The sequence below is a fragment of the Tamandua tetradactyla genome, chromosome 7, assembly GCF_023851605.1.
Source record: "Tamandua tetradactyla isolate mTamTet1 chromosome 7, mTamTet1.pri, whole genome shotgun sequence".
NCBI lineage: Eukaryota > Metazoa > Chordata > Mammalia > Pilosa > Myrmecophagidae > Tamandua > Tamandua tetradactyla.
The window spans coordinates 111,476,600-111,491,207 of NC_135333.1; the positions used below are offsets into that span (position 1 = coordinate 111,476,600).

Consider the following 14,608-nt stretch of genomic DNA (forward strand, 5'->3'; position numbering starts at 1 on the left):
CTGAAATATTGTTTATGCTCGTGATTCCATTTGATACATAAACATCTTATTATTTAATGCATTAATAAAGAAGCATGTTTACTACTAGATTAGAAATTTTTAAATATTATTTTGATAATTATATTTCAATGTAATTGGTTTACTTTGTGATTTCATATATTTTATATATTAAGAAACTTTCCATACATTATTCCATTAATTTATTGGACTATGAAGAGGTCCATGGCACAAAAGAGGTTAAGAAATTTAGTTGGTTAAGAAACCAAGTTACTTGAGGATCATCTTTGCCAGGATTTCTTTATCTGAAATTTTTAATCCTCTGTAGTTGTGTTTAGAATCTTTTACTTATGTATGTTTTTCTTAAGAGACTCGAACTTAATTTATACCTGGAATTAGTGGGATAGATAATAGTAATGGTAACAACAATAATAAAATAATAATGGTATACATGTGTTGTGGTTAGTACGTGTCAGGCATGGTATGTGCTTTTGCATGTATATATATATAATCATGCAAAACTTCACAGTCTCTTTGAGATGGGTACCATTATTCCCATTTTAGAAATAATGAAACAGAGTTTAAGAAACTTGCTCAAGATTATAGAGTTACTGAATGTTGAAGCTAGAAGTAGAACTCAAAACCGCCTAGCTGTACTGCAGTAGAAATCTGCAGGTAAGCAAGGAATCCTATTAAGTAATATTTGCATGTAATTTTTTAAAGTTTAATCTTCCAGACAAACCTGTGTTGACTTTAATGTATTATTTTTTTCCACCTGTCTTCTGAAGGAAGACACAAATGTTTGGTTCTGTGGGAAGAAGTAAAAAAAAAGTTTGGATAATTCACAAAACTTGACAGTAACACTTTAAATTTTAGGTTGGTCTTAGACTCTGAAATAAGAGTGTGCTCTAGTTTGCTAGCTCCCAGAATGCAATATACCAGAAACGGAATTAATAAGTTTCTAATTTACAGTTCTAAGGCCGAGAAAATGTCCCAATTAAAACAAGTCGATAGATATGTCCAGTCAAAGGTATCTACGGAAAGATACCTTGGTTCAAGAAGGCCTGTGAAGTTCAGGGTTTCTCTCTCAAGTGAGAAGGCACATGGTGAACACAGAGTTTCTCTCCCTTCTGGAAAGGCACATGGCGAACACGATCGCATTCTGGCAGCTAGCAAACTAGAACAGTGTGGAATATTTGTCTAAATAATTTTCCATTAATTTTATATTATAGTGTTATATAAAACATTGTACAGTTCATTCTAGGTGTAATACTCAGATAATTTATTCCTATTAGAATAATCATGTATTTCTAAGGAGTTATTAGATAATTAGATATCACTGACTGAAAGTGACTTTTTTAAAAAATAATTTGAAGGAAGAAAATGCACTAAATGAATCATGAAATGATTACCAAGAAGAATTAATAAGTGAAATGCTGAGCAACTTTAGAACAGTTTGATCTTGGAAAAAAATTTATTGGAACTGGATACGGAATAGAAATGAGTCAAAAACATTGCCAGATAGTGTATATTATGGACTGAAAATGAACTAGAAATTATTTTTAAAGTGTGTTAAAAAAATGGAATAATCCTCAGAAGTGAACGTAAAGATGTAAAAGTACCCCTCTAGTGCTTCAAATTACTATTTTATGAAAAAATCAGTAACTAGAAATACTGATATTCACCTATTTTATATTTGGGTTTGGCTGGGTTATATGCCAGCCCCATAAAAACCTCTAAGCTAATGGAAATGATAACTTTTAATATTAGGTATTAACATTTCAAATCCATTATTTTGGCCTTCTACCTTAGTACTTAAAAAAAAAAAAAATTTGACCCTGTAGTTTTAGACCCGTTTCTGTTACTGCAGGGGAGTGGAAAGAAGAGGTTAAGAAGTTTTCATTGTTCCAGCTATCATTGTGAAATTATAAAAAAAAGATTTCTAACTTTCTCTTTGAATATCCTTAAGTGAAAATGGAAAATGACCTTTAGACTTTGATAGTGTTAATAGTTTATTGCTTTATGTTTCGCGTATTCTTTGTTTTCTTTAAAGTTTAATATTCAAGACAGGTTTCCAACCTTGAAAACATTGTAAATGTTTTTCATTATGCACTAGGACTTTCTGTAAGAATTTGGAATCTTAGCTATATGACCTATGAGGCATGAGACTTCTCTGATCCTCAAGTTCGTATCTGTAATTTGAGAATAATGATTTCTTCCAGCAGTTCAATTGTGTATGTGGTGATTATGCCTCGACTACATTTTAAGTAAGGACTTGACATACACTATCATTTAATCTTCACAACTTTATTGTGATACGAATTGTCTAGTATATAGTACTCACTAGATAGTTTCTTGCCAAAAAAAACAAATGTGTGGTTTCTATAGTAAACATTTCTGGAAATGTTATTGAAATTCTATGATAATACTGGTAATTGCAAAAATTACTGTGAGATAGTAATTTAAGAGATACATAAATTCTTGAATTCTAATCCCAGACTATATTACTAATTGTTATGATTCTGGGCAAATCAAACAAGTTAATTATCTTACTTAAATTTTTTTTTCTAGTTTAAAAATATTTTTTTATTAGACAGATAAAAGATTGAAATATGTGAAAATAAGACATTTATACACAAGTCAAAGGAATACAAACAACAAAATGCAAAATTCAATTTACATTTGCTTTTTTGAAGAATAATTTTTCTAATATAAAAGTGTAAGTAAATGTAAGAAAAAGTAACTTTTAAATCTCACATACTAATGTTTCCTATCTTCACTGTTCTCTTGTCAAGGCCACTTGAACCAACCTTTAGTTCAGAAAATATCTGTACTGACTCTAAACCATAGACAAAAGAGTACTTTAAAGAAATATTATTGGTAGGTTATGAACTGCAGATAGAAAGCCAAATTCCAGAATGAGGAATTAATTAAGTACTGTTACGTTTATTATTGAGGGAAATTAAAAGGATTTTCTTTAAGGCAGAAAAGTCAAAAGTCAAAACACTCCAGTTTTTACGTATCACATAGTTGGCCGGTATATCACATTTCCAGACAGATACTGTAAACTATATAGCAGGTAGGGTGACCATACTTCCCTTTCTGCCTTGCACACACAACAGTTTACACCTATTTTCTGGGACACATGTCAGCATGTTTCTGAAAAATGTCCTTGTTTGTATGATAAATTTTAAATTTTCAGGAGGAATCAGGGATATTCTGTGAATTGTCCATTTGTTTTTTATTTTTTGGCCATATTAAATCAGCACAGTGTATATAAGTTGGTACTAAAATATTTCTTATTGACTTGAATATGGGAAGTGTAAATTTATAGGGCAAAGAGTTTCATTTGAACAAGGTAAGGGAAATAAGATTCTAGTTTTTGAGTTGGCGGCAGGGGAAGAAAAGGAGGGCAGTGATTGCTTAACAATGACAGTATACAAGATTGCATGCAAGAGTGATTAAGAGCATGGACTCTGGGTACTATAAAAATGTATGCTGTTTTTGTATATGCATAATAAAAGATAGGTTTTCATCTTACATTTCTGGTCTTTTACGTTTGAGTGTAACACAAAGAGTTTTCTGACTTGACTAAATATACTAGGAAGAAAAAAATGCCCTTTCCTGAAAAGGATTAAGAAAAACATTGATTTTCAATATTGATATTTAAAATTTGAAGCATTTTGTGCTTGATTTGTGTAGTTATTCATTAGCTTTCAGATGACCAGTTTGAAGAAATGTATCATTAGTTTGAGGACTACATCTAAATTATTTAAATGCTACATATCTATTAATAGGGTTCTTAATCCTTAATGAGGGGGTTTATGAATCTCAGATATATATATATGAGAGAGAGAACTTTCAAAGAGAAAGTCTGTAATTTTGATTATTACAGTAATTATTATGTTATTAATTTTGATTTTTATTATAGGTACAAGTAGTGGATGACCCCAGAAAAACTTGAGCCACAAATCTATAGGGGCCTCAGGATTTTTAAAACAATCATGAGAGACTGTTTGATTGAGGAAGCGAAAATTTGGGGATACTCTGTTTTTATTTGGGAATATTTTATTTTTTTATCTTTCCCTTTCGTACTAGAAGACCACCTTTTCTTCCTCAGTGGAAAAATCCTGATTCTTGCTTGACAACTTGGAAAGCTTGTAGGAAATGACTTAGGATGGATGGTCTAGTTACCTTACTGTTCAAAGTATGCCAAACCAGCAGCAAGCTTAGCTTCTTTCACACAGGGCCTATGTAGAATGCAAACTCACTGGCCCTAACTCTGAACTACTGAATCAGAATCTGCAGTTTATCAAGATTCCTAAGTGACTTGTACGCATATTAAAGTTTGAGAAACACTGATCTAGCACTCATTCATTGATTCATTCAAATTTTATTTATTGTTGGCTTCCTGTGTACTAGAGAGAACAATATGCCATAGACAAGGTCATTGCCATTGTGCAACTTGCAGACAAAATAGAAGATGAATTTTATTGAATATGCTACTGTGAATATTACTTTTTTTTTTTTTAACTGAAAGTTAAATGTACTTTGGCCCTAAGATAGAAATCATTGCAGATCTGGACTTCTGCCCTCAGGATACTAAGTCTTATCTTGTGGTTGTTTTCTGAATTCATTTCTCCAGGATCATTAGCCACTAGGCAAAACTAGAGCTGGGGACCATTTGACTTGGAGAGATTTATAATATACTTATTATGTAGCATGTAACTCATCTTAAAGTTTTCTCTAAGGTAACTGTATTGTAGTGGCTAAGAGCATGGACTCCAGACTGAACACCTTTGTTCCAATCCTAGTTCTATTTTATTAGCTATATGAACTTGGGCAGGTTACTTTTATCAGGTAAAGTAACTTTTCCTCTTAATCTTTAAAATGTGGGTGATAATAGGACTTAGTTAAGTGAGATTGTTTTGAAGATGAATTGTTTCATGAATGTCAGTTATTATCTTTGTCAGATTAGATGAAGAATTCCCGCTTTTCTTTTTTTGTCATAAAATACTCTTGAAACATCTGGTGACTGTGCTGAAAGAGGTGTATCATGTTGTTATTTTCTAAATCTGGAGATGTAAAAAGTAAACCTGGATGATTGGCCATAGGACAAATGAATTTAATCAATTTATATACTTCACTTCTGTTTTTCAGCATTTATGGGGTTAAGTGGCATGGGATTTCTGTTTCTGATAGTAAATAAGTAAAATACAAGATAGGGAGATAATGAACAAAAGAGATGGTTTCACCATGTTTATGCTGGACTTTTTTTCTAATTTTTGGTTCTGTTAGCTTAAAACTGCTGTCTCTTATGACAGATATCATTTTCCTTGGAAATTGTTTACATTTTTACCTTTCATTTTGTATCTCATCTCAGATAGGAATTGGCATAAAATGGGCAAAAGATTTGATGGTTCTGAAATAATCAGGACTGTTTATGGCTTATTAAGGAAAGACATATTGCTTAGAAATAGGAATGGTGGTTGATATGTCAATTTTGTGGACTGACAGTTTGAAATATTTTTGTGGTTAAGAATGTATTTGTGGAGGCCGGCCACAGTGGCTCAGCAGGCAAGAATGCTTGCCTGCCATGCCAGAGGACCTGGATTCGATTCCCGGTGCTTACCCATGTAAAAAAATAAAAAAATAAATAATAATAATAAAAAAGAAATGTATTTGTGCTTGTGTTGTATGTATGACTACAGGTAGTTCCAGAATGCACCAATACTGTGTAGATGCTTTAATAGACAGTGTCATATGAGATTCAGCTGTCTACTTGACCAGGTGATAATGCCCTGTTTGTTATGTTTCTGTGGTCTTAAATCATCTGTATTTGAAATTGATCTATGGCTGATTACATTTGCAGTGGACTAAGGGGAGTGCCTTCCACAATGAGTGAGGTTTAATTTAATTAGCTGGAGGCTTAAAAGAGAGAGGTCAGAAGACAATGAAACACACTGACAGTCCAAGCAGCTTAGCATACCTCATCTCGGCACTCAGCAATTCAAGTAGCTCAGGCACCTCCAGCAGCCCAGGCAACCCAAGCAGCTCAGACATTTGGAAATGCTTGCCCTGGGGAAAGCTGTTGGAACCCAGAAGCTAGGAGAGAAGGCCAACAAATGTCACCGTGTTCCTTCCCATGTAACAGAGAACCTTATGAAAGTTAGCTGCCTTTCCTCTAAAGAACTATAATTTTTAACTAAATAAATCCCCTTATTAAAAGTCAGTCCATCTCTAGACTAAAATAGACAGCTTAATCACCTGTTTAAGTAACCTCAGAGGGCTTCTAATTCTGCGATGGAAGAGATAAGGATTGTATTCAAGGACATTATTAAATCTTGGTCAAAAGGTGAGTCAGACTTGGTTATCTAGAATTTAAGTGGAGAAATTAGACTTTGTTAGACTTATCAGATTCATTATTGTAGTATCATTTTAAAGATCATTTGCTCCTCAAAAAAATACCGGAACTTTTGCTGGACATTTTCAGTTTCTGATTTTTTTCTTAAATAATTGTTGTATATAAAACCCTTAGGCTAAAATTCACTGCAGTAGGTCAAAGAACGAGCATTTTAAAGTTGATGTCAATACCAACACATTGCTTTTCAAAAGGTTATACCCGTTCCTCAGGAAGCTAAGTATAGTATTGCCATATTATCACGTAGTCATGTTACTGGGTACATACTTGGAAGAATTGTAAGCAAGGATGTGAATGGACATTTGCACACTGATGTATATGGTGGCATTATTTTACCAATGGATGGAGGCAGTCCAAGAGTCCAGTGACTGATGAGCAGAAACGCAAAATCATGTATATATAAGTTGGACTGTTGTGTGGCTGTAGAAAGGAATGAAGTCATAAGGCATGCAGCAATGTGAATGAACTTTGAGGACATAATGTTGAGTGAAATGAACTAGAAACAAAAAGACATATCATATGGTCTCTCTATAGTATGAACTAAGTTATCAGAAAATAGAAAGAGTGCTGAGATTGGGCAATCAATGCTTAAGGAGTACAAAATGTTCAATAAGGTTGTTTGTAAAGGTTTGAAAATGGATAGCACAATACTGTGTAATGGTAGCATAATACTTGTAAGTGTAATTAATAAAGCTGAGTATAAGTATGGTTGAAAGTAGAATGCTAGAGTTGTGTATGTCACCAGAAGGAAAACTGGAGGATAAAAACTGGGACTGTGTAAACTTAGGTCTACAGTTAACGATAACATTCTAATATTCTTGATTAATGGTAACAAAGGCACTATACCAAAACTAAATGTCACTAATATAGGGATATAAGGGTTATAGGATTTTTTTCCTTTAGAAGAAATGAAAATGTTTTATTAACCATAGTGGGGAGTGCATAACTATATGATCATACCAAGAGCCATTTATTGTACACTTAGGACGAATTGTGTGGTGTGAGAATAAAACTTTAAAAAGAATAAGGAAGGCTTAGGGGTATGGGATGCTTTGGGTTTTCTTTTTTCTTTTTTTTTTAAGTAATGAAAATGATACAAAATTTATTGTGATAAACACATAACTGTGTGATGATACAGGAGCTGTTGATTGTATACTTTGGATGAATTATATGGTGTGTGAATATATCTCCATAAATTTGCATTTTAAAAAAGACATAAAAAAAGACTATAGCAGTTTTTAAAAGTGCCCAATTGCATCTTTGTCACCATCAGGCATTCTTATTTTTAAAAATTCACTGTATCAGTTAAAATGAAATAATTGACTTGTTTGTGTTTCTTCAGTGACTTCTAAGATTGAACGTTTTTTTTCCATATTCGTTAGCTTTTTGTGTACTTACTGCTGTGAATTGTCTTTTTACTTGTTTGTGCCTTTCTTGTTAATCAGTCGGCGCTTCATAAGCTTTTTTGCAGTGACACTATCCTTTAATAAATTACCTTTCTGCTTAATTTAACCAGAGTGGATTCTTTTGTTTTCAGTTAATAATAGTGACTATTAGAACTCTATATCAGTATTATTTTTAGTACAGCAAACACTGTTTGCATGTCTATAAGTGTCAAATATAAAGATGACTTGCCTTCAGAGATTGCCGCTTACAGTTTTTAAATTATACCTTGATACCTGTCCTGGTGGGAGTGTAAGAAAGCTGTTTTTTTCCCTGAACTAATTATGCTATGAGGTAGTCGTGAATTAACATCTCTAAGCCAAGATGTTGCTATGGTTATTCATGGTGTTACTTCAATGATGCGTTTGCTCCCCTACTGGGTTGAGCGTTTTTATTGGTTTTGATGTTGTGAAAGCTTTTAGCAGCCCTGAAACCAAAAGCCAAAAAGCATATCATCATAGAAGCGTTTCATTTTAAATTCAGGCCACATGAGAAAAAAAGATTTTATCGACTCTTGTTGATCTAGGACCTCAGAAGGGCAAATACAGTTGTCAAAATTAACTCCTTTTTTGCACATATCCCTCTACTGTTTCCATTCAAATAGTTGAGGGTCTACCCTCTGCCTAGTTTATGTTAATAGCTGGAAAATAAAAGTCATGGAAATCTAGTTTCTACCTTTCTTGAGCCCGCTGTCTAGTTGAGAAGAACACATATTTGAATAAACTCTTATAGTGGTAGCAAAATAGAGGTATGTACAAATAACAAGAAGGAACGAAGAGTGACCTAAATAAATTTGATGCCCAAGGTGTATGGAAACTGTAAGTAATTTTGATAATTAGGCATTATGTTTTTAAAGATAAGGAACCTGGCTGGGGCCTATGATTCATATTGTTGGATGACAGGATAGGAACTAAAGTTAATTTTGTTCTCATTTTTTTCTTTTATGCTGTAGCTACCTCTCAATTGTTGAATTATGCTTTTGTTTTGCTTAATTAAGGCGAACTGTAGGTACTCCTTTTTCTGGAAATATTGTGAATTAAATATACCTGAAAATGTTTCAAGCTTCCCCAGAAAAAAGGAAATCGTCAGTTTTATTAACCTTGGCTCCAGATAGGAGGGGGAGAGGTTTTTCTTGAGAAAACTAGCCACAAGTTATGTTGGGTACCAAATTATAACTAAATCCATGGTCTGCTTCTTGTAGTAGATCATCTTCCCTTCCAGACCATATCCATATGCCTTGTTGCTCTTTACAGTTGTAATAATCTGAGTTATAATCATTGTTAATACTCTGTTTCTGGAATTAGGCAATTGGGATTTGAATTTTAAATTCACGTATAATCCCTGTCAATTGAATATATTATTTCTCTGTGCCTCTATTATATAATGGTCGTAATCTGTTAAAGGGGCATAAAGTACTTACTTGATGCATTGTTTGAAGATGCAGATGAGATGATACATTTCAAGCATTCTGTACAGTTGAGTGCGTTGTCCACAGAAATGCTAACACATTTGCCTTTGTCATTGGGGTGTTTTATATTTTTTTCACTCTATTATGTGAAATCACTTTTCCATTTCGATAGTTTCCATGTTTCATTGAGCACATTTTTGCACCTATTAACTACTCTGAAAGTTGGGATTCGTCTTAATAACTTTGTGTCGTAGTTTAATGAACAGCTTTTTTTCCTTTGAGATATATTAGTATAGTGCCCCTTTAGGTTGATTAAATGTGGTAATGTTATATTTATATAATTTTGAATGGCTGTGTAATTTTTTACCTAGTGAGTATATCATAATTTCTTTTGTTCCTTGTATGTTTGACTTTGCATTATTTCCATTTCTTGCTGCTTATTAATAACACTAACGTGTACGAATATGAATTGCACCACTTTATGTGGTCTCCAGTAAAGAATGAGCTTGCAAATTTTATGTCAGTGTGGGAATTGTTTTTTAAATGTTTTGCTAATTTATTAAGCATTAAATGTACTTTATATTCGTATTTTTGTGCATATATGTTTATTTTTTGAAATTTATTTTTGTATTCTTGGTACTTAATTGTCAAGGGCTTTTTCTTACCAATGTATGTAACATATCTTCTATCACATTTGCAAATATTTTTCTAGTCTTGTTTTCTTCTTTTTGCTTTTTGTTGTTGTTGTTGCACAGTTTTGTATTCTATAGTTGTCTCTTTTGTGATTTCATCTGTTGCTTCAAAGTTGGTTTTCATTGCCATCATAGTATAATCACCATAACTGTTCAGCAGTCATACTCATTTGTTGAATCCTGTAGTCTTGTTATAACTCGTCCTTCTCCTTTGATCCTTCTTGTAATCTTTAGGGGTATTTGTGCTATGCCCGTTCTAACTTTTTCGTGTTGGAAAGGGGTGTTGACAGTATGGGATAGGGGAATGGAACTAGTTGGTGTTCTTGAAGATACTGGCCTCTTTGGGTTTTAGGACTAACCTGGTCAAGGAACCATCTGTTCTAGGTTGTAGGTTTCTGGAAAGTAATCTTAGTGCGTGCAGCTTTTGTAGGATCTCCGATAGAGCCCTAGGTGTTCTTTAGGGTTAACAGTAATGGTTTTGGTTGGGGGTTGGCAAACCATGTTAATTAGCAATATCTAGCTGAAACTTGCTATAGAGTAACCTCCAGAATAGCCTCTCTACTCTATTTGAACCCTCTTAGCCACTGATACCTTATTTTCTTACATTCTTTTCCTGCTTTTGATCAGGAAGGTGTTGTCATTCCTGCAGGGCCAGGGCCAGGCTCATTCCCGGAAGTGATGTCCCATGTTGCCAGGGAGACTTTCACCCCTGGATGTCGTGTCCCATATGGGGCCTGGTGGCGGGGGGGGGGGGGGGGGGGGGGTGTAAAGATTTTACTTGCAGAGTTGTGCCTAGAGAGAGAAGGGCCACATCTGAGCAGCAAAAAGTTTTTCTGAAAGTAACTCTTAGGCAAAACTATAGGTAGGCTTAGTTACTCTGCTTCAGAAATAAGCTTCACAAAAGTAAGCCTCAAGATCAAAGGCTTGACCTAGTGACCTGAAAGTCCCTAACATTTGAAACAATATCCGAGTTTTCCCCTGTGGTAAAGTTTAATAGCTTCATATTTTTTCTCCAGTTTCTCAAGGGATTTTGCCAATACTTTTTTTTTTTTTTTTTTGGCATGAGCGGGCTCCAGGAATCAAACCAGGTATCTGGCATGGCAGGCGAGAAATCTGCCACTGAGCCACTGTTGTACTGTGCTTCCAAAACTTTTTAATTATCTGTCCAACGTACTCTGGCATGTATTCTGGTATTACATTAAGCTCTATAAAATTACACGCCCTCAGTTCCATTCTGGGCTCCCTGTGTTTGGGTTATTTAAATGAACTGTCCAGACAAGTTGAGTTAAATTATGTGCTATAGAAAATTTAGGTTTGGGTCAAAATAAACCTCTCTTCCTTTAGTCTCATACAGTAAGTATATAGTCATTGTCTGTAACATTGTCATCCTTTATCCTATATCCTGATTTACTTTAGTCTGGAACCAGACTGCCTTCTTATCTGTAATTGAAACTTCGTTTCTTTTTCAGTTTCTTTAACAGTGTTGTATGTAGCAATGCTGAATGTTAGAGTTGCAGAATTCCGACTCTGAGTCTTAGGTGTCTCCTGTGGTACACTTTTAAGGGTGAGACCACAGAACTGTCTCCATTTAAAAGCAACATGCTTTATAAAAGGGATATGGATTCTGGCATTATGTAATTTGATTCTTTAAACAAGACACTCTTACCTCAATTTATAGTTGAAAAAATTGATGCTCAGATGAGTTAAGAAAATTTTCCAACATCATCCGGTTTTGAATTCGTGTGATTGTAGAGCCTGAACATTTAACTGTTGTATGTTATATTAAGGTAGTAATTATTAACTACCTTGAAATAACAATCCCTGTTTGTCTTACTAAAGCTGTACACAACTCTACATGACAATCTGTGAGTTAGGAGTATTTCTCACAGATATATGACCCTCTCACTGTATTTTTTTCAAGAATAGAGCTTATTCACTAAATGCATTTCAGATTTTTTTGCTGTATTTATCAAAATTTGAAGTTTGAGCTGATTCACTGAGAGCTATATTCTTACTGTCTTCCATTTTTTTGGACAGGGGCATAACTGGTATTTCTGAGAATTGAGGCAGTAGCAGAACAGAGTATGTAGATAAGTTTCCCTCTATTAAAAGTGCTCTAGTTAAATACTGTTCCTACGGCATGGCAAGAGGGCTAGACTATCCTCATAGTTCTCCTTTGCCATCAGTCAGAGATTAAGCTGCATTTAAATTCACAAATCACACTCACTAACTTGCTTCCAGAACAGTAACCTACCAGGACAGGTTAGGGTGATGGGAAAGTACTGCCTTGGCGCAGGCAGTGAGGATCTGTTGTTGTCCATAGAGAATTTTAAAACTAATACTAAAACTGACTAAAAGTCATGCTTTTTTATTATCTTATGCTTGGCAGTGCTAAACAGTGTCAGTGATAAAATACTTCCTAATACCATCACCATTTCAAGGACCCTGCCCTTACTTCCAAGATATGAATGAATCATATCATAAAAAAGGACATATTGTCTATCCTCCTTTCTCCCAGATTTGGTTTCCAAACCTTTGCTTTGAATTGATAAAAGGCAATGTGGCAAGCAGTAGCATGTAAATAAACAATATTGTTTCATTGGTTCACACATGTCCTGTAAACCATGTTAGTTGTAGTGTATTGAATCTCACTCAGAGAAACTCACGTTAAAAATCAGTTTTTTATTGGGTAGATTGAAATACCCAATTAGGAAGGGATAAGGGTTATGGGATATATAAAGTTTCTCTTTTTTCTTTTTATTTCTTTTTCTGGAGTGATGCAGTTATTCTAATAATAGTCATGGTGATGGATACACAACTGTGTGATGATATTGTGACCAATTGATTGTACACTATGTATGGACTATGTGTATGAAGATTTTTTAATAAAAAACTTTAAAAAAAAAAGTAAGAAGCTTAAAAGAGATTTTGTGGGACACAATTGTAGGGAGCAGTTAGGCCTCCCTGAAGCTCAGTCTTCATTCAGCAGCTCTGTGGGGTGCCTGCAGTTCTGCCCACCTGGGCCTCCTCTGGTTGGCCATGTTTGGGTGCTGATGATCTTAAAGGTTGATTTTTTTAATTTAACTCCCTGAGTCAGGGTCAGTAGTAGAAACCCCCTCCCGATAGAAAGAATTGTCACATTATCCTGAAAAATGACTTAGTATGTGCCAGTTATTTTTAATGAAAGCTAAACTGGTATCTACAGGTCATGATCTTCAGTTAATTCCCTGCCTTTTGGATCCACCTTCTGGTGCCTGCCACCCAGGGCAGGTGGCTAGGTCTGAGAAGACAATTCAAAGTAACTTTACGGAGAGTGTGAACTTTTAGAATGGTCATTATTGTACTTGAAAAGGACTCTTGTTTGATTGAATGAGTGAGACAAGTATTTGTGCATCCCACTCCCTCCCAATTTCTTTCATTGTCTCTCTGACTTCTTTATACTATTCCCTTCTGCCCACACCATTCTTCATTTCTGCTTTTCACCGTTTCACCTTTTCACCATTTCTGCTAATCACCTGGTTTGTGATTAGATAATGTAAGCAAAAGATCACTTTAAATGGCAATATGTTAAATACTCAGGAATATACTTTGTCAGGATAAATGGAAAAAGGCACTCCAATGTAAAGCAAATACCTGTTTTTACTTGGGGTAAAATTTCCACTGGTTGAATGATTTCAGGGACTCAAAAGTTCTCTATCACAGCTTAGTTGGCAACACACATACTTTCTCTCTCTCTCTGGAAAATTCCTCTCAATAATCCAAAAATACACAAATATATTAATTTCAAAGATACATGAAAAGTTAAATACATTTTTATGACATTTGCAAGTAGGTTGGGAAAAGGAATATTTCTTTATTAATAGTATTTCATGGGAATATATTTTTAAATGTATAGATAGCTAAATTTGACGTAGAAATGTTTTCAAGTTCATCTACTTAAAGATTTATATTTTCAACTTGGTCACAAACACTTAAAAAATCTTAATGGGAAAAATGTGGTGTATCACTTTCTATTCAGTGTCACCTTAGTTAAGTTCGTTAACCTGGGAGTTTTCTTAATTTTATTTTTTATTAGTACTGTTAATAGCTTTTTAGTTTTGACATTTTAGTAATGGTAAAGCTAAATTTATATTTTTAGTGCATTGACTTTTTAAATGTACAGCTCAATCCTTTGATTATTTAGCAGGTAACATCTAAAGGAACTGGTTTAAATCCTAATGCCAAAGTATGGCAAGAAATTCCTCCTGGAAGTAGTGATGCCGCTCCAGTAACTCATGGAACTGAAAGCTCTTGGCATGAAACAGCAGCCACTTCAGGGTCTCATTCTGAGGGTAAGTCCTAAAAATTTGATCAGAACAAATCACATTTTGGTTAAAACTTTTTATAAAACTTTGGGATACATTATTTTATTGTTTGATTGATTACATTTATAAATTTGTAATGTGTAGTTTATATACTGTTCTCATTTATATTCAGTTTGATTGGGTTGTCCCTGATTTCGTATGTAGTAGCTGTATCTTTGGATCTCGAATCTAACCCATGTATAATAATATGGTCTTTATAAATGAGTTTTGAGCTACTATCATTGGCTCTGTTATTTGCTCACTGTTTTACCTTGTGTGAATGACAGCTTCTCTGTGCTTGTTT

The 14,608-nt window shown here is 34.1% G+C and overlaps 1 protein-coding gene across 5 annotated transcripts in view; it reads left to right on the forward strand.

Annotated features, from left to right (window-relative positions):
• LARP4 (La ribonucleoprotein 4) overlaps nucleotides 1-14,608 on the forward strand; it is a 98,934-nt gene that overhangs the window by 5,951 nt on the left and 78,375 nt on the right. For 4 of the 5 annotated variants that reach the window (XM_077170875.1, XM_077170876.1, XM_077170872.1 and 1 more), the window contains one exon: nucleotides 14,145-14,292. In XM_077170875.1, coding sequence (XP_077026990.1) covers nucleotides 14,145-14,292 — 148 coding nt within the window. The remainder of the gene's footprint in view (nucleotides 1-14,144; nucleotides 14,293-14,608) is intronic. The other variant, XM_077170874.1, reaches the window with a different exon arrangement.